The following is a 19922-nucleotide window of genomic DNA, read 5'->3' as shown; positions in this document are numbered from 1 at the left end:
CTTTTTTTTTACTGCTGCTGAGTCCATATTTCAGAGTTAAAGTTGTTATCAATCCAACATTTATTTGATTTCATTTCACTTGGGTATATCACTGCCTACATCAGAATATGGCTCTATTTTACAGAAAAGTGAAAATGTAAAGACAGCCATTTGAGTCAATGTGGGAACAGCAATACAGAATTAAAACTGAAGTGAGACTACTGTGTCTTGCACAGTCAAATATCAGGAAAGTGAATGAAGTGTGTTGAAGAAAGAAATGATCATAGGTATGGTTAAGTTTACTTAAGCATATCAGTGATGTTGAATGACTTCACCAGCTGAAACTAAAAACCTCTGGATGCACAACAATCTATGGTGAACAGCCTGACAACACAATTCTAGGTCATACTAATTTACTAGAATACCATATTCAAAGACCTAATTTGCACTGAAAGGATGGCTTTTTCCTGCAAAACCCAGAAAAGTTAAAGTTTGTGGCTTCTTCTGCATAGTTCGTCAGTTTACATGCACATAACCTCAAGTCACAAATTCCTGAAGTGCCAAAATTTATGCCACAACAGCATCACATCTGCATGAACATTTCCGTTCTAAGATCACACTAGCAATAAGGCTGATGGATTGCAAGGCCCAACCGACTAGAGGGAATAACTTTCTGCTCCACAATGTCCACTTTATCGCCGAGGAAAGTAATACTGTGTTATTGCCTTTCACATTTCTCCTCAACTCTTTTCCTTAATCTGTATCGGCCCCACAATGCCTGCTCGTTCTCAAAGCAATCCTTTTGCAATTCCTTCAGATGGATCCAGCTTTTCTGCTGACAGACGATAACTTTAATCTTCTGAAAGTATTTAAAATGAAACAGGGCTCAAGAAATTAAAAACAGTTTTCTTCTTGTTAGACCCATAAATACTACTGGAGAACACAAACAGACCACTGTGTGACACTTACTGACACCAAGTCTCATTCTCAACTCTTCAGACTATTCCCGACTACAGTGAACATAACAACTCACAATACTGACAAATCCTCGTGGTGTGAGATCCTAGGCATCACAGCAGGGCAGAGCATAAGTTCACAGGCCCAGGCAGCAATCACAGTTCAGCTTCTTCACACTGCAGCTCAGAGCAGCACCTCCATCTTGTTGGCTTTACGCACTATTCTGATCTGTCCCGGGGGGACCTCGGGCATCCCCAGGCACTTGAAGGTGAATAATACAGTCTGCTGGCCAAAGTTTGCTTCAAACCTGTAATGACAAATTTTAAAAAAAATCACCATAGTCACAAAAATTACAGTTTCAAACAATGATAACTTTCACATATATGACACTAGATGGAGAGGTGATTTATGCTTTTCTTTGTCACTTGGCCTTAGTGCAGCACAGGAAGGAGTGTGGTGGTTAGCAATAAAAATAACTGACCACCTACCCAGTGATGCAAAGAATTTCATATATAATAAAAATACCTCAATTAAAACTGAGGAAGACTTCCAAAGAAAAATACCAAGAACTTGCTCATTTTTTAATGCTTCCAAACCTCAACGACCTAATTTGGCCTTCAAAAATGAAAATGGGAACTTAGTCATAAACAACCAAGAAAACTGTGAAATACTAGCAAGCTATTTCAACAAGTTGTTAAATTGTGACGAACCAAGAGGAAAATTTCTAGAACAAAATCTAAGGTGCACTTACTCAATCTCAGAACCCCTTTGTATGATTGAAATCCAAAATATCATTAAAGATCTGAAGAATGGTAAGGCCCCTCAGGAAAGATTCAGCAACTGCTGAAAAGTGTAACATTGCAGATGTTGGGGCAGCCAAGAAACTACATGGATCTTCCGAAAAATTTGGGATACCAAAGGCAAAGCAGAAGATTGGGTAACAGCATTATTTCACCCAATTCACAAAAATGGTATACAACTGACCCAACGACTATAGAGGAAATTCTCGGCTATCAGTGACTTGTAAAATTATTTCAAAAGCTTTGCAAAACAGGCTGGAAAGCCAACTGGGTCAGCAATACCAAAGATGGTTTAGAAAAGGACAACCCTGGAACAAATTTTAAATCTGAAGTTTATAATCAGATATATAAGAATTAGTAGTTGTGGATTCAGGTGGACTGTTTTGCAGTGGTAAAAGTCAAACGTTGGGCAAGGAATGACTTTACTGCTTATACGACATATTTTGTAATTTATCAGTCATCAGATATATACATTAAAAACTAGATACAAAAGTGTTTCATAAAATATAGTAATGGACAGCTATAGCACTCCACTTTGGACTAAGTTGACATAATGTATAAAAAGTGAGCTACATCATTAGATTTTTTTATTAAAAATGTTGTAAAACACAATTTTTCCAGGCTATGCTTTAAATGTGTGATTTTTTTTTTTAAATCATAACTCTGCACGGGGAAGGAGAACAGGCATCAGCTTGTGCACTCTAACTCTTTAGTCTTAGTATCAAGCATAAATTACAATGAAAAGCATTTGACATTGCCATTAGTATTTCTTACCTTCACTTAAAGATGACACCATCACAGAAAAATGTCAAATTTGACAAACTTATAATTGCTGGGGGAGGGAGGGGGGGGGGAGAGGAGTACATAAACAGTTGAATTTCAACTTGATTTTTTGCTGAAATGTTTACATATCTGGTAGCAATATTAGATGCAAAGAAGAATACCTACCTCACTTTATTCACTGCGAAAGAATAAAATAAAAATGACACACATACCATTCACATTCACCACTACAGGGAACTGGTATATAAAACCCATGTGTATTTTTTAAAAAAGGGTTCCTAAAATACTTATGGTTGACCAGTAGGTCAGAACTGTAAACAGTTTTATATGAAAGGTGGATGTCCCATAATTACAGAGTCACAGTGCATGGTTGCATAAACTTGACAATAAATGCTACGAAAAAATAGTATCTCTCACCTTTAGATGAAGTTCGTTCATTTTTGGATCAATATGTCAAGGAAAATAAAGTTATTGCAAGGTGGAAGATTTTTAAAAATACAATTTCCTTCTTTATAATTGAATTTGTATATGAAACTGTTCTTTGCAGAGCTTTCATGTCTATATATACCAGTATATATGTAAATATAATGGAAGGAAACATTCCACGTGGGAAAAATTATATATAAAAACAAAGATGAGGTGACTTACCGAACAAAAGCGCTGGCAGGTCGATAGACACACAAACAAACACAAACATACACACAAAATTCAAGCTTTCGCAACAAACTGTTGCCTCATCAGGAAAGAGGGAAGGAGAGGGGAAGACGAAAGGAAGTGGGTTTTAAGGGAGAGGGTAAGGAGTCATTCCAATCCCGGGAGCGGAAAGACTTACCTTAAGGGGAAAAGAGGACAGGTATACACTCGCCCACACGCACATATCCATCCACACATACAGACACAAGCAGACATATTTAAAGACAAAGAGTTTGGGCAGAGATGTCAGTCGAGGCAGAAGTGTAGAGGCAAAGAAGTTGTTGAAAGACAGGTGAGGTATGAATGGCGGCAACTTGAAATTAGCGGAGATTGAGGCCTGGCAGATGACGAGAAGAGAGGATATACTGAAGGGCAAGTTCCCATCTCCGGAGTTCGGATAGGTTGGTGTTGGTGGGAAGTATCCAGATAACCCGGACGGTGTAACACTGTGCCAAGATGTGCTGGCTGTGCACCAAGGCATGTTTAGCCACAGGGTGATCCTCATTACCAACAAACACTGTCTGCCTGTGTCCATTCATGCGAATGGACAGTTTGTTGCTGGTCATTCCCACATAGAATGCATCACAGTGTAGGCAGGTCAGTTGGTAAATCACGTGGGTGCTTTCACACGTGGCTCTGCCTCTGATCGTGTACACCTTCCGGGTTACAGGACTGGAGTAGGTGGTGGTGGGAGGGTGCATGGGACAGGTTTTGCATCGGGGGCGGTTACAAGGATAGGAGCCAGAGGGTAGGGAAGGTGGTTTGGGGATTTCATAGGGATGAACTAACAGGTTACGAAGGTTAGGTGGACGGCGGAAAGACACTCTTGGCGGAGTGGGGAGGATTTCATGAAGGATGGATCTCATTTCAGGGCAGGATTTGAGGAAGTCGTATCCCTGCTGGAGAGCCACATTCAGAGTCTGGTCCAGTCCCGGAAAGTATCCTGTCACAAGTGGGGCACTTTTGTGGTTCTTCTGTGGGGGATTCTGGGTTTGAGGGGACGAGGAAGTGGCTCTGGTTATTTGCTTCTGGACCAGGTCGGGAGGGTAGTTGCGGGATGCGAAAGCTGTTTTCAGGTTGTTGGTGTAATGATTCAGGGATTCCGGACTGGAGCAGATTCATTTTGCCAGCCTAGGTCTTCGTGGCAAACGAATCTGCTCCAGTCCGGAATCCCTGAATCATTACACCAACAACCTGAAAACAGCTTTCGCATCCCGCAACTACCCTCCCGACCTGGTCCAGAAGCAAATAACCAGAGCCACTTCCTCGTCCCCTCAAACCCAGAATCCCCCACAGAAGAACCACAAAAGTGCCCCACTTGTGACAGGATACTTTCCGGGACTGGACCAGACTCTGAATGTGGCTCTCCAGCAGGGATACGACTTCCTCAAATCCTGCCCTGAAATGAGATCCATCCTTCATGAAATCCTCCCCACTCCGCCAAGAGTGTCTTTCCGCCGTCCACCTAACCTTCGTAACCTGTTAGTTCATCCCTATGAAATCCCCAAACCACCTTCCCTACCCTCTGGCTCCTATCCTTGTAACCGCCCCCGATGCAAAACCTGTCCCATGCACCCTCCCACCACCACCTACTCCAGTCCTGTAACCCGGAAGGTGTACACGATCAGAGGCAGAGCCACGTGTGAAAGCACCCACGTGATTTACCAACTGACCTGCCTACACTGTGATGCATTCTATGTGGGAATGACCAGCAACAAACTGTCCATTCGCATGAATGGACACAGGCAGTCAGTGTTTGTTGGTAATGAGGATCACCCTGTGGCTAAACATGCCTTGGTGCACAGCCAGCACATCTTGGCACAGTGTTACACCGTCCGGGTTATCTGGATACTTCCCACCAACACCAACCTATCCGAACTCCGGAGATGGGAACTTGCCCTTCAGTATATCCTCTCTTCTCGTCATCTGCCAGGCCTCAATCTCCGCTAATTTCAAGTTGCCGCCACTCATACCTCACCTGTCATTCAACAACTTCTTTGCCTCTACACTTCTGCCTCGACTGACATCTCTGCCCAAACTCTTTGTCTTTAAATATGTCTGCTTGTGTCTGTATGTGTGGATGGATATGTGCGTGTGTGCGAGTGTATACCTGTCCTTTTTTCCCCCTAAGGTAAGTCTTTCCGCTCCCGGGATTGGAATGACTCCTTACCCTCTCCCTTAAAACCCACTTCCTTTCGTCTTCCCCTCTCCTTCCCTCTTTCCTGATGAGGCAACAGTTTGTTGCGAAAGCTTGAATTTTGTGTGTATGTTTGTGTTTGTTTGTGTGTCTATCGACCTGCCAGCGCTTTTGTTCGGTAAGTCACCTCATCTTTGTTTTTATATATAGTATATATGTAAAAAGTTATTAATGTCTCTGATTACTGCTTGCATCTTCTCTTTTGTTTCATTAAAGTTGTCTTTTTAATTTAAACTAACAGAATAAAGATGTATCATCACATTTGTGCACCAAATCTGTTCCTTTGGAATCCTTTACACTGCAAAGACATTTACCAGTGAAATCAGTGTATACGTTAAGAAAAATGATTGATAGCTGTTTTCAGCTCAAATCTGTTTTCAGTCCTGACACAAAGGTCAACAACAAATATCTTAGGAGCATTTTTTCAAAGAATACACAAAGTTTTTATTTACCAGTCCCCTGTAGTGGTGAATGTCAATGGCATGTATAAGTGGTGTTTTTATTTTATTCTTTGCCAATGAATGAAGTGAGTTAGGATATTCTTGTTTGCATTTAATACTGCTAAAACATACACAAACATTTCAGAAAAAAAAACAGTTGGGATTCAACTGTTTACGTACTCCTCAAGTTCATCAAATCTGACTTTTTTTGTGATGTAGTTGCCTTTAAGTGAAGGCAAGAAATACTAATTGCAATGCCAAATACTTTTCATTATTATTTATACTTAATACTAGGACTAAAGAGTTGCAATGAACAAGCGAAGGTCTGTACTACTTCCCTCTACAATGTTTTGATTTTTTTATAAATCACAAATATAAAGCACAGCATGGAAAAAGTCTGTTTTACAATATTTTTCATAAAAAAATATTTATGATATATCCTACTTTTTATACATTATATCAACTTACAGGCCTACATACTAGATGCATAAAAAGTTGAGGTCTTAATTACTGCATAGTAGGCTCTTGAAAATCAGAAAATTGGTGCCCCCAGTGAACTGCATACACACCCTTGAGCCTTCAAACCTGAATTTATCAAAAATGGCTAGAGTTAGTACTATTTGGCAGTTTTACTATTACAGCATGTAGGTAACCATGTACCAAATATGACAATTCTCATTGGGAATTGGTCACCTTAACACCCCCAGTGAGATAAGACAGAATGACTCTTACATTTTTTTTCTGGTGAATCCAAATCCACAATAAAAATTAGGGGTTCCCTTTGAAGAATATTTCAAAGTTGAACTACCCTTTCCCCTTGGGGATAGGACAGAGGGTCGAGTTTAGTGTCACTGGATGTCCCCATTTGAGACGAACAACTTTTATTATATTTTTGTTTACATCTGGGTTGTACTGTCCTCGATATTTCCACAAACAGTTTCTATTATTTATTATTATGTGTTATACACGGCATTGAGGGATTAAGCAAGCACATGTAGGCAAGGCACTTCGAAAAGTCATGCTTTTGAGTGGCACAAAAGGTTTTGTGAAGGCACAAATTCAGTGCAAGACAATTGCAGAGCTGGTTGCCTGTCTACAGCACATATCGATGCAAACATGGAGTGTGCAAGGCAGTTATTGCACAAAAGCCGTCATGTAACTGTGTGTGAAACATCAAATGAAGTTAATCTGAATCATGATGTGTGTCACAAAATTTTAGGTGAAGATTTAGTGAAATAGAAACTTAATGCAAAACTCATCCCTCACACACTAACAGATGAACAGAAAGAGGAAAGACAAAGAATTTATGATAAACTACTGGATAGAGCCAGGTGTGATTCCACATTTTGGTCAAAGATTATTGCTGGGGGTGAAACTTGATGTTACCAGTATGACGCTCACAGCAAGCGGCAAAATGTTGTATGGCGGAGTCCTGGATCACCAAACTAAAAAAAAAAGTAAAATGACAAACTTTGAGAACAAAGACAATGCTGATTGCATCCATTAATACAAAAGGCTTAGTTCACCGTGAGTATGTTCTTCCAGGTCAAACAGTAAACTAAACTCTTTACATTGAAGTCTTGAAATGTTTGCCACGACAATGAATTCAACACCATCGCCCTGATTTACAGCATTTTCAGGACTGGTTCTTACTGCATGACAGGTAAGACCCCATACTGCTTTATCTGTTACTGAGTATCTGGCTAGACATTCTCTTATTGCCATCCCACATATGTCATATTCACCAGACCTCTCCCATTACGAGTTTTTCTTATTTCTGCAAGTGAAAAGGTAACTGAAATGAAAGCTTCATCAAGATGTAACAGGCATCCAACAGCCTGTGACAAATGAGCATACAAGCATCACAGTTGAAAATTTCCCTGGTTGCTTCGAAGACTTCCAGAAATGTTGTTACTGTGTATTGGTAGCCAAGGGGACTTCTTCAAAAGGAGCTATGAGCGTTATTTGGTAAGTGCAATTTTCTATTTTTAAAAAGCCTGTGCCATAACTTTTCTGACAAAGGTAGTATCAGGTAAAAGCTCCAACAGACAAAAACAATCCATGGATGGCTGGCTGCTTATGTGCTCTGAGGAAAATAGGCCAGCTGGGATCATTAATAGAGAAGGTGGAATGTGTGTGACAATCATTTGTCAGGTTCCCTATTGAACTGATGACTGAATGGACAGATACCGCTGTCAACTGTCTGGCACATTCTACACTAATATCTGTGCCTAAAATTGAACTGGTTGGTCAGTACTCAGGACAATGAGCTTTTGCAATGATGCAGTTCCTACAGAAGACAGTTTTTCACAGAAGCTGGTTTTCAGTGACAAAGTAACATTTCAAGCACCTGCAAAGCTGATCTTAATAGTGTAAGTCAATGGCCTATTCTTCTTTGCAAAGAAAGCTGAGACTGGCTTTGTGTACCAGGGCATGCTGCAGCAAATACCTATGACAAAATTTCAGCAATACAGTGGAGACTTCATTCTGCCACAATATGGTGCTCCACCACACTTTTTTTCAGGATGTTCATGATGATCTAGATTGTGAACTGCCTCAGTACAGGTGTTCTAAATGATTAATGGAAAATCTCAAATAAAGATGTGAAACAAATACTAAGAAAGAGATACAAGGGCTGGCCAGTACTTACCTCAGCTCAATACAGCCAATAGATACACAAAACAGAACAGAAAATTTACGTATCCTAGCTTTCAGAACTTTGTTTCTTCGTCAGTGAGGAGAGAGGGGGAAAAAAAGGGGAAGAACGGAAAGTGGATTCAGTTACTCACAACCCAGGTTATGAAGCAACAGGGGAAAGGTAAACAGGGAGGGTAGCAAAGAGGTATATAGTATAAAGATAAACACAACTATCTTTATACTATATACCTCTTTACTTCTGTATGCAACCTCTTTACTTCTGTATGCATCCTCTTTGGTTTGGAGCTGGCACAGTACTTACAGTAGAATATCTTTGGCTTCCCTCTGACACCCATGCCTCCATCTTTGCTACCATCCCTGTTTACCTTTCTCCTGTTGCTTCATAACCTGGGTTGTGAGTAACTGAATCCACTTTCCCTTTTTTCCCCTTTTTTCCCTCTCTCCTCCCTGATGAAGGTACAAAGTTCCAAAAGCTAGGATACATAAATTTTCTGTTCTGTTTTGTGTATCTATCGGCTGTACTGAGCTGAGGTAAGTACTGGCCAGCCCCTCTATCTCTTTGTTAGTATTTGTTTCAGTACAGGTGTTGTGTTGTGAAAATATAGTAATGACAGAGTATACTAACATCTACTGTATTTCTCACCACAGAATTATATATATATATTAACAAAATTTAATATGTCAGAGATATTTCTCCAAAGAATAAACAGGTAGTCTGTCAGTCGTATCAAGTATATAATTTTGCAATGTCCTCCCTATCCTGGTCGACCTATAAAGGCACAACTGGCTGCACACGATGACTGATCATGTGATCTTCTGGTGTGCAGAGGATTATTGTTCTTATCTTCTCTGGTAGTGATCTTGGGCACATATTCCCTCGAACCAGAATGATGTCTCCTGGATGGAATTTGATGGGTTGCCCTGGTGGAAATTTAACTTCATGGAAGTTCTTCAGCTACAACAGGTATTCTTTCATCCAAAGTTTCCAGAAGCTGTTCAATAGCTGCTGTCTCAGCTGGATTTCTTTTGCCAGCTTTGTTTTCTATGTAGCTCTGGTCATGCTGGAATTGTTACAAGTTTCTCTCCAGTCAAAGAACAGGAAAGCATCTGTGCAATGCATCATCTCCTTGTTCTTTCACAGGCAATGCTTTATAATGCTCACCATTCTTTCCCACCATCCTCCCCACTGTGCACTCAGGGCCTATCACACAGAGAGATGATGTCGATGCACTGATCCCTTCTCATTTTCTGACTGGAGAGAAATTCGTAATGACTCCAACAGGAACACAGCCTAGAAAAAGAATTCTGACTGAGACAGCAAACTCTCCGACAGCTTTTGGAAACATTAGCTGAAAGAGTACTCATTGGAGCTGATGAATTTCCATGAAGTTAAACGTCTGCTGCGATGACTCATCAAATTCCACCCTGGAGACATCATTCTGGTACAAGAGGACATGCGCCCATGACAAATGTGGTGGCAGGTCAGAATAAAGAGAGCATTACCAGGGAAAGAAGAGAAGATAAGAACAACAATCCTCTGCACACCTGAATGTCACACAGTCAGGCATCCTGCAGCTGGTTGTACCTTTAGAGGTCAACCAGGATGGAAACAATGATGTGGAATGAGATACTTGCTACAAGTGTGACACCATCCATTTATCCTCTGGAGGAACGTGTCTGACTTCTTGATTTTTGTTGATATACTTAAGTAGTTCTGTGATGAGTAATAAATTTGTCGTTAATGTGCTCTGTCCTTACTGTATTTTAATGACAGCCTTTTTTTATCCTGAAACCCAGAAGGTAGTGAGCTGAGAAGAAAGGGACAGAACTAAGGGCAATCAGGACAACAGGAGGTAGAATGTATTTCTCCTGCAATGCAGGTAAGTGCAAATACAACATTGTAATATTTTTGTAGTACTACACAGGCTCTATGGTAGTATTTTTAGATGCTCAGTATACAAATGAGATAATGATTATTGTTTGTGCTTCCATTGCTCTTTAAATCAAATCTTTGTTTTGCCCATAATGATAATATGCACTATTCTGGAATGCTACTGCGAACACGAGCAGACATTGCCACATGTTATCAAATAACATGATGGACTGTATATAATGGATAACAATTCAGGAGCACAACTGCACTGCCCAAAGGGGAAAAACACAAGAGAAAGAGTGAACACTATACTCTTTGTAAGGGAAGTTGAAAGTTGACAGACACTGCAGAATGCAAGGATTATAAATGCCATAAAGAGAGAGTACAAGATGTTTTGCACTGGCTCACCAAACTAGATGAGGAGGGATCCATAACCTGTTAGATGATTACAAATATGAGGCATTTCCAATCCCCCCCCCCCCACCGTCCCGTAGTACAATCTGTATTGATGTGTGTTCCTTCAGCTTCACATTCAGGTTATGTGGAGACATGGGCATGGTTCTGGGAGCAGTTTCATCAGTCGATCGACAAGTACCCGTTGTTATCTGCTGTTAATAAATACATATTTCTTCAAGCCTATATTTCAGGAAAGCCAAAGCATTTAGTAGAAGGTATTGTGGAGACAGCTGAGACATGTACAGAAATGAAGAGGATCCTCCAATCTCATTATGACAACAAGGATTGGATAATTCAGCCCCACCTAGATTATGTAGAAAAACACAAATGGATACAACCGAGACCTTGTACCGAAAATTCTCTGTGCTTTTTCAGATAAAATTTGCCACCATTGGGTAATTCACACCAAGTGTACATGAGTATCCAAAACGGACATCTTGCATCTGATGGAGTTTCTGAGCTTAGCAAAGGATTGGTAGGTCTTACTGGTGGTTAACACCTTCAAAGCTGTGTTAGTTCCTTGTTGGCGGCCTGGAATGTTTTCATGTTGTCTGCATAATTTGTATGGGATAGGTCCATGTCATCCAGTGAATCACTGGAGTGCCATTATAAACTTGTCCATTGACCAGTCTGTACAGAGTTCTGGGTGTACCGCTCATATGGTAGCGCGTGTGAAAAGAGTGATGAGTGACTAGTGCATTTCTCTTCGCACTTTGATGGATAATGGTTCAGCAAAGTCTATCCCCATTATAGTGAATGGTTTAGTGGGCGTAACTCATTCAAATGGTAGGGGTGCTTCAATATGTTGCCTTTGTGAGTTCTTCAGGATTTTACACAAGAAGCAAGAGTGTAGGATTCATTAGATTGCCTGATGAGGAGAGGATCCAAAATTTAGTTTGCAGTTTGGACAGTATGCAATGAATGCTAAAGTGACGGTAGCAGATGTGTGTCTCTCAAACAACCAGTTGTGTGAAATGATGGGAACTGACAAGGAGCACTGGATGTTTTTGTTCCCTGACAAGGTTAGTGTACTGCAGTTGACAACCTAGGCATATCATTCCATCTTACTTGATAGTACTGTACTGTGCAGTCTTTGACTCTCCTGGTAGTGATGAATTATTTTGAAGTGCATGTTGTTCTCCGGCAAAGGATTCTCTCTGGGGTACTCGTATACATTTTTCATTGAGGCAACTGACAGTTAAGCAGCTGTAACGTTTCCCAAAGATTTCTCTTTCTGATGAATGTACATGTAGTATGAATGAGCCTCCAGTATGAACTGAATTTAGATATGTTCATGAGGCTAGTCATCATAGACATCAACAGAATCTGGCTATGGCTTTTCTTCATCTTCTCTTCAGGAGATAGTTGGCCCACTGTCAGAGTTTCAGATGGCCAACACTCAGGAAGGTATGCAAGCCATGGTGGTTCATGCCAGCAGATTTGCAGGAGACGTATTTGACCTCCGAGGAGTCCTCGTGAAAGATGGCAACTGGGTTTCCTTGTCCTGAGCAGTGTCTCCATTGTGTGGGAGTTTTATCTCTGTCACATAATTACAAGTTAATGTCTTCCATCTGTCTGGATCACTCTGAATCCAGCTTAGTGTGACTGTAGAATCTGTCCACAGGGTCGCATGAGCAGTTTTAAATTCTGTTGCACGGGAGATGTAACGCAGTAGTTGGATTTCCACTACTGTTGCTAAAAGTTCCAATTGTGGCAAGGTCACCTTCACCTTCATAGGAGTAAGTCTGTTCTTGCTACACTCTAAATTAATGAGGACTTCATTCTCTAAGGCTTTAAGAGCTTACAGAGCTGCTCAATATGCCTTTTTGGATGCAACACAAAATATGTGGACCTGTGCCAGTGATGGTAAGCTGGATATCAAAGGCTGCCAACTTTCTCCTAGGACCCAGAGCACGAATTCACCCCAGCCAATTCCCCCGTATCTCGTGTCCTGAAATAACAATTTTCCAGTAAGAAAGATAGGTGAGAGCAGTCCAAGCAGATCACTGAACCTAGCCATACATTTCAAGAGCTGATGTTTGGTGGCTTGGTCTTTGGGTGACTTTCTGGTCATTTTGCTGTGGTCAATAAAGTAGTCATCCTCATGTTCCAGTCTGCACATAAAACGTGATTCTGTATGTGGGGTTCTCAACCTTCCCCCTTCCAAATAGTCTGACATTGTTCGGAGTTGGTAGCCCATTTCAATAAGGATATGCTGATCAGTTTCATTAGATCTACAAGTTCATAGTGTATAGTGATCCCGAAATTATCTATTTCTACTGTGATCGCAAAGTCGTCCACATATGTATGCTTCTTTACAAGAGGCACCATGCAGGGAAATGATGTCATACACTAGTCAGCATGTTTTCTTACAGTTGCAAAGAGTAGAAAGGGACTGCAGGTCACACTGAATGGGAGCCTTGTGAAGTGGTATTGTATTCTGCTGTCCATCATTTGAAGATCTCCTGTTTTGTTTTGGTTAGTACTGAACCAGAAGAATCAGGTCATGTCTTTGTCTTCCTCATGTAAGACCAGTTGAAGGAACACATATGTGTTATCTGTGACAGGAACAGAGAAATTTTGTCAGAATTAAAGTAAAATCTCTAGGACAGCTAGCAGTAGATTCAGTCCTGCCTCTAGTACCTCACTGAGAGAAGGTGCAATGCTTTCATGAGATGATGAGATGATGCATCAAAGACTCTCCTCCACTTAGTGTTCCCATGTTTCTCTTTGCTCACTGCATGATGAGTGAGATAAAACAATGCCTTCCTGAGAGTTGGATGGGAATTACCTCTAATTGCCCTTTGGTAATGTAGTCTAGTATTAAGTCATAGTACAGTTACTTAAAGACTTCTTGATGATGAAATTTTATCCTCATGTGGCCGAATTGTTTCTCTGCAGACAGTTGTAGTGTAACATGACATTTCATTAGAAAATGCCATGGTACACTCTTAGGCTCTTTGAGAAAGGGAAGATATTCAGGTGCACATAGAGAGAAAAACTATTATTTTAAGTTAATTGAACTAGAGTGGAGCAAATCACTGTTGCTAGGCTTCTGTTTACGCAGAGCCAAGAATATAAGAAGAAGTTGCACCTCCTGTTGGCATGGGTGGAAACAGAAGTCGTCACTTACTGTGGTGGATGTGTTATTCCGTGCACCTGCTGATGGATATTAGCAATGAACTTTTTTTAAAATGAAATTTAATTGACTTATTCTATTTTATATTGACTAGAGAGAAGGAGGAGCCTGATGCTCATTGTAAAGTAAATTGTGTTCATGGTTAATTTGGCAATATATGGCTGAAATGGTGGAACTCTGGTTATAAATGCTTTACGTTATTGGAGGAGAAAATGAGCTTTTTTTCCAGCTAATTCATGAAATCTTTGGGGAAGAGGATCCAAGCATGGTGAAGAAAATTGCTAGCTGGGACTGAATAGCAGGACCAGCTCTACAAGATAAATTTATGAGTGACCATAGTATCCAGAAGAGCAAACAAATCAAATCTACTAAAGTCTAGGCACACAACACAATCTGTTACTCGGTAGGGTTTTATCCTGCTTTATGGGTAGTGAAACCACTGCTCATTGATCCTGAATATAGAAAAATGCTCTGAACTCCTCAAGCAATCTAATGCCCTCATTGCTCATGCATCAGTCTCGACTGGCAATAATCCCTGTAGTCTCCAAGTCCCAAAAGCATCTGAAGTCATTATCTGAGGACAGAGGAGACCAGCCAAGATTAATAAAATTCACCATGTTGGTATGCTCACACGCTCTTGACTTGTTCTCACTAAGTATCCAGCCAACTATGGGAGGAACTAACATGAAAGATTCAGTTATGCATACTGGCCAAACTATCTTTCACTGTTTTTTAATAAAAATCCCCTCCTATGAGTATCTGCATGGGAATATCTTCTGTTAAGTTAGTTTTTGGATCTGCATAATCTTATGGTGTATGGACCTGCATAATCTTATGGTGTATGATAAACTCTTTACACATTGTGGATCACGTGGCTGGTGTGAAATCACATGAAGACTTTCAAAGGCAGTGAGTGACACCAAAGAATTCCTCCAAAGGCCCTTCCTATTAAACTGAACAATTCTGTGGTGCAATGAAGTCGTAGGTTTTGATTCAAATGAACAAACAATTAATTCTCATTGAAGTATAGTCTGGAGTTCCAAATCATCAATCAGCAATTTTGCTATGAAGCTGGACTGACTTCCAGCATCCAGCACACATCGATTTGTCTGCTAGTCCTCTAAGCCTTGAGATGCATACTTGTACTGTCTGAAAGTATGTGAATCCATGGGGAGCAACAGCTATTTTTCCCATGAAGGTAATGTTGGTTTGGGCTGTAGGAATATTAATATCCTTTCCTTCATCACAAATGGACTTATGGTGCAGCTCTCTATTCTTAGCACTCCGAGCCTTTTCCTTCTTCTTACAATCTGAAACTATACGCCCACATTCAAGCAAAAGAAAACATTTGCTTGCTCATTTCAATTTATCTATTCAATCACTGAGATGTATGATCTTTGTACAGTCCTGCACACAATGGCCACAAGATTCACAAAAGACCCAGAATATTTCTTGAACTATAGAATCTTTCTGGGTTGGTGTTTTAGATTTTCCACGCATGTGGAGTGCGGCAGCAGTGGGGGGAGTCCTAGAGGTGGCAGAAATATCACCATGTATTTTCTGTGTGGTAAGTGGCCCATACTCTTCTGCACTCAGAAACTCCATCAGCTGCAAAATATCCCCTTTGGATACTCCTGTATGCTTGGTGTGAATTATCCAGTGGCGGCAAACCTCACCAAGAAAAGCATGGAGAATTTTCAGCATGAGGACTCGCCCATATCTGTTCACATCTTCCCCGAGAGCCCAGAGAGCTTGAATACTTTACTGGCATTCAATGAGTAGTGAACTGAGTTCCTCTGGGATGGCCAACTGAATGGATTTTATGACTGCTACATTATCTAAGTGGATCTGATTTATCCAATCCTTGTTGCCATAATGAGATTGGAGAATCCTCTTCATTTCTGCAGATGCCTCAGCCGACAGTGCAATACCTTGTACTAAATGTTTTGGCAAACCTGAAAAATAGCTGCAAAGAAAAACACGTTTATTGATGGTAAATACCGATGGGTTCCTGTCGAGCAACTGATCAGAACTGTGCCCATTTCTCCAGATCACCTGAAAAGGGCTCAAGTTTGATCGTCAGAAGTCTTACTGAAGTTGAAGAAAAGATGGTAATGTGGGGGTGTCAAAAATGTTTCAATTTGGTGCACATTCTGCAACCAGTTTCTCTATTTCATGTGACATTTGAGAAATAGCACATTTTGCAGATTCTATATAATCTTCACATTTTTTTAATGTCTGCCTTGTACTCATTATCATCATCTAACAGGTCATGGACTACCCCCCCCCCCCTCCCCCCGCTAGTTTGGTGAGCTGGTCCAACATGTCTTGTGGTTTCTCTTTATAGTATGTCATCTGCGAGTTCCACAGTGTGTGTCAACTTTTCAACTTCTGCGATGAAGTGCGTAATGTTCATTCTTTCTCTCATGCGTCTCATCTTTGGGCCATGTAATTGTGCTTCTGAACTGTTATCTATCATATACAGTCCATCACATTATTCGTTAAGGTATGGCAGTGTTGGCTCACAATCAGAAATTCCTGAATGAGCGATATCTGAAGATCGCTAGTCTGTGTGGTGGAACAAACAGCTGTCCTTTGGCTGCACAAGTTACATGCGTATTCGCAGTAGCATTCCAGAACAGCACCTATTACCATGATGAGTGAAAGAAAGGTTTGATTTAAATAGAAATGGAAGCACAAACAATATACGTTATCTCACTTATAACCTGGGAATCAAAAAATAATGCCATAGAGCTTCCACAGTATATATTACAATGTTGCAGTTGTACTTACCTGTGTTGTCCAGTTCACTCTTAGTTCTGTCCCTTTCTTCCTGGCTCACTCCTCCAGGGTTTTGGCACCAAAAACTGTTGTGTTGTGAAAATATAGTAATGACAGAGTGTACTATCAACAAGTGTATTTCTCATCACAGAATTACATATATCAACAAAAATCAACAAGTCAGAGATATTCCTCCAAAGAATAAACAGACCGTCTGTCACTTGTAGTAGGTATCTCATTCTGCAAGAGTTGGAATGGACATGCTTACAATGAAGACTCTGCTCTTCTTCTGTGGCCCAGTGGTCACCTAACATAACTCTATGATTTTGTCTTATGGGATTACATCAATGGTCATGTGCTCCTCCCTTCACTGACACTTAAACTGGGAGAATTGCAAGGAAAGATAGTTAGCGCAGTTGCTGATACTGACTGTGTTTTGTTGGGACTTGTATGGCATGAATTTGACTATTGTACTGAAATTTGCAGTGTCCCAAATGGCATACAAACTCAGCATCTGTAATGTAAGCTAAAAACTTGGAGAGATGCTCTGCCCACTGATATGTGTGTCTCTTCTGTATGTCTTGTAGTTTTTGCACAATCACCTATATCGTCTTCTGGAACCCTAGAGGTACTTACGAATAACCCTGTATTTTTGTACAGTGTCACCCCTATACAGATCTTAAACACTCTGTTGTTTCCTTTCTGGAAGACAGGGACAATTATTTCTTCCTTACAGTCTTCTGGGGAGATCTATACAATGTAACATTGTCACAAGATGAATAAATGACTCAATCAACAAATCAATCAAAGGGCAGAGTACAATATCACAAACCCATGCAGAAACCTTTTTTATTCAGTTTAAATCTCCTGTACTTGGAAACTGATGGTATATGGACCACTTACTGCATGCTCACAGAAAGGTGATGGGAGATTAATTACAAGATATAAAGAGAAGAGCAGCTCCCAATGATGACAAGCTAAGTTGTTTAAATATTATGACAAGACAAACATAAAAGCATACTCAAAAGGGTAAAGTGTGATGTTGTTACTCCTTCAGGCAATGCTGCTAGAGAACAAAATCCAAGCTGTTGCACACTCTCGATATGATCAAAGACTGAGCAGAAATTCATTTTCAGTTTCTAAAGAAAGTAAAGATCCAAAGTAAAGTCAAAATGTGCTGCTTACCACATATGGCTTCAATGTTCCAAGATACAACACTGTCGTCAAGCAGTGTTTGTGAGTCCAGTACGAAGAAAGGACTCAGAAGGTGGCCGCCTATCTCACGGCAAGGGAATAGGGAAACAGCAAATGATGCTTGACGATCACCTTCACATTTCTATTGAGTCGTTAATGAGCAAGGTGGGCATCAGTCAACAATCAGTGACAATAATTGCTGATAAGCTTCCCAGTATGTCAGAGGTCTATACATTGTGGGTACCCTAGATAAAACAGGGCCAAAAGGAAGTAGAAGGCAAAATGTTACATCATTACCAGCCTGATCCTGATAAATTTCTTTTGAACCTGGTCACCAGAGATTAAAGTTAGATGTATTGTTATTGCCCTGAGACCAGACAGCAGATCAAACATTGGAGATCCTCAGCACTGACACCATCAAAAAAGGATGACACAAAAGTCATCAGGGAAGGTTGTATTGAGTGTTTTTTGGATTTTCATGGGGTGCTATTGACACATTATGCTTGTATGTGCTAGACAATTACTGGACAGTGTTACAATCATTTGGTGGGGTAGCAGAATGCTGATGAGCAAAACTGTCAGAAAGTTTGTTTCCTGCACAACAATGCACCAAAATATTCCCGAACATAACTGGCATTCATTTTTTCATTGTGCTCCGTAGATCACATCAGGAATGTGGAACAAGTTAAGTTATAAATTAACAAAAGAAAAAGAAATCATAGAAACTTTATCTGTATACCTGTCACTGTACTGCTTATGCTAGTTAAATTCAATGAAGTAAATAAGAAACAAAGCTATCACTTTGTAAGAAGTTGTTGCTGCCTCAGTTATATTCAGTAACTGTCATTTATCTCCTATCACTAGCTTAATACTTTTTCTTGATGGTATTGGTATTATGCAGCTTTTGCATGTAAAATTTTGTATCGTCCTCTATATTCCCTCCATCTGACACACAATGAGTTCTTCCCGTTTTCTCATGTCAACAACAAACTAGGTGGTAGGGAGTTTAAGGGCACAATGAGTTACAGGAAAGGTGTAGAAGTTCTTTAGTTTTTTAATGTGAACACCCACCTGATCATTAATTTGTGAATATGTCGAGAGGGACTAATTGACACACTTCATTGTTACCACAATAATACAAATGGTATGACTGTCCTTCATCTGGCGAAGAATCAAAAAGGTAAAGAACACACAAGTCAGTTCAGTAGAATGACCAATATACAGTGTGACCCACAAAAAATAGTAAATTTTCAATTGATCTTCTTGCTAAGACATAGATGTGCTCGTGTAATCTAGCGCCTCCAATCAGGCCCACATGGTGTGTCGTTCAGTTCAGTATGGAATGTTCACCAGTGCTGGTGCATACTGAGGCAGTGGAGGAGTTCTGTCATGTGCAGACTATTGCAGCTGTCCAATGTGCAATGTGCTGTTGAAGAGACTGCCATTTCATGTTCCAGACAGGAGTTCAATATCCCGATGGATAACACAATAACTCAAGATGAGTTCTGTAACCGATGTGAAGCATAAGGGATCTGAAATGACAGTTCAAGCATAAGAAAATATCTGACATATTTGTGCAGCTCTGCAATGAAGCCCATAGTTACTTGTCTGTGGCCATTGCAGAACATTAAAATGTGTCACATGTATTTACAGAGGATTGTGAATGGATAAAGTGAGTATGGGGAATTTCTGCACAACATTATTGGACAGAATTGACAAGGCTGGCACATTTCTGAAAATTCTTGTGATGTCTGATGAGACAATCCTTCATCAAATAGGTTTGTCAATAAATAAAACTTCAGATATTACTCAGACAATAGCTTACAGATCATCTGAGAAAATGGCCAGGGTAGCACAAATGCTGTTGTCCGGTGTATTAAAGCCCACTAGAATCATTTGGCCATTTGGGCCCTAAACGACAGTGGTTGACTAGTGAGTGTCAGTTCAGAGCAGTATGATGCCACATTTAACA

The 19922-nt window shown here is 40.4% G+C and overlaps 1 protein-coding gene across 1 annotated transcript in view; it reads right to left on the bottom strand.

Annotated features, from left to right (window-relative positions):
• Nucleotides 1-262: 262 nt before the first annotated feature.
• The window catches only part of LOC124718973 (unconventional myosin-Ia), a 784983-nt gene continuing 765323 nt past the window's right edge, over nucleotides 263-19922 (bottom strand). The window contains 1 exon segment of the mRNA XM_047244645.1: nucleotides 263-1243. Within this exon segment, the coding sequence (XP_047100601.1) occupies nucleotides 1120-1243 (124 nt within the window). The 3' untranslated portion in view covers nucleotides 263-1119.

Source organism: Schistocerca piceifrons, chromosome 10 (genome assembly GCF_021461385.2).
Source record: "Schistocerca piceifrons isolate TAMUIC-IGC-003096 chromosome 10, iqSchPice1.1, whole genome shotgun sequence".
Lineage (NCBI taxonomy): Eukaryota > Metazoa > Arthropoda > Insecta > Orthoptera > Acrididae > Schistocerca > Schistocerca piceifrons.
The sequence above is the reverse complement of the archived record's forward strand: the minus strand, read 5'-3'. Positions and strand labels throughout refer to the sequence as shown.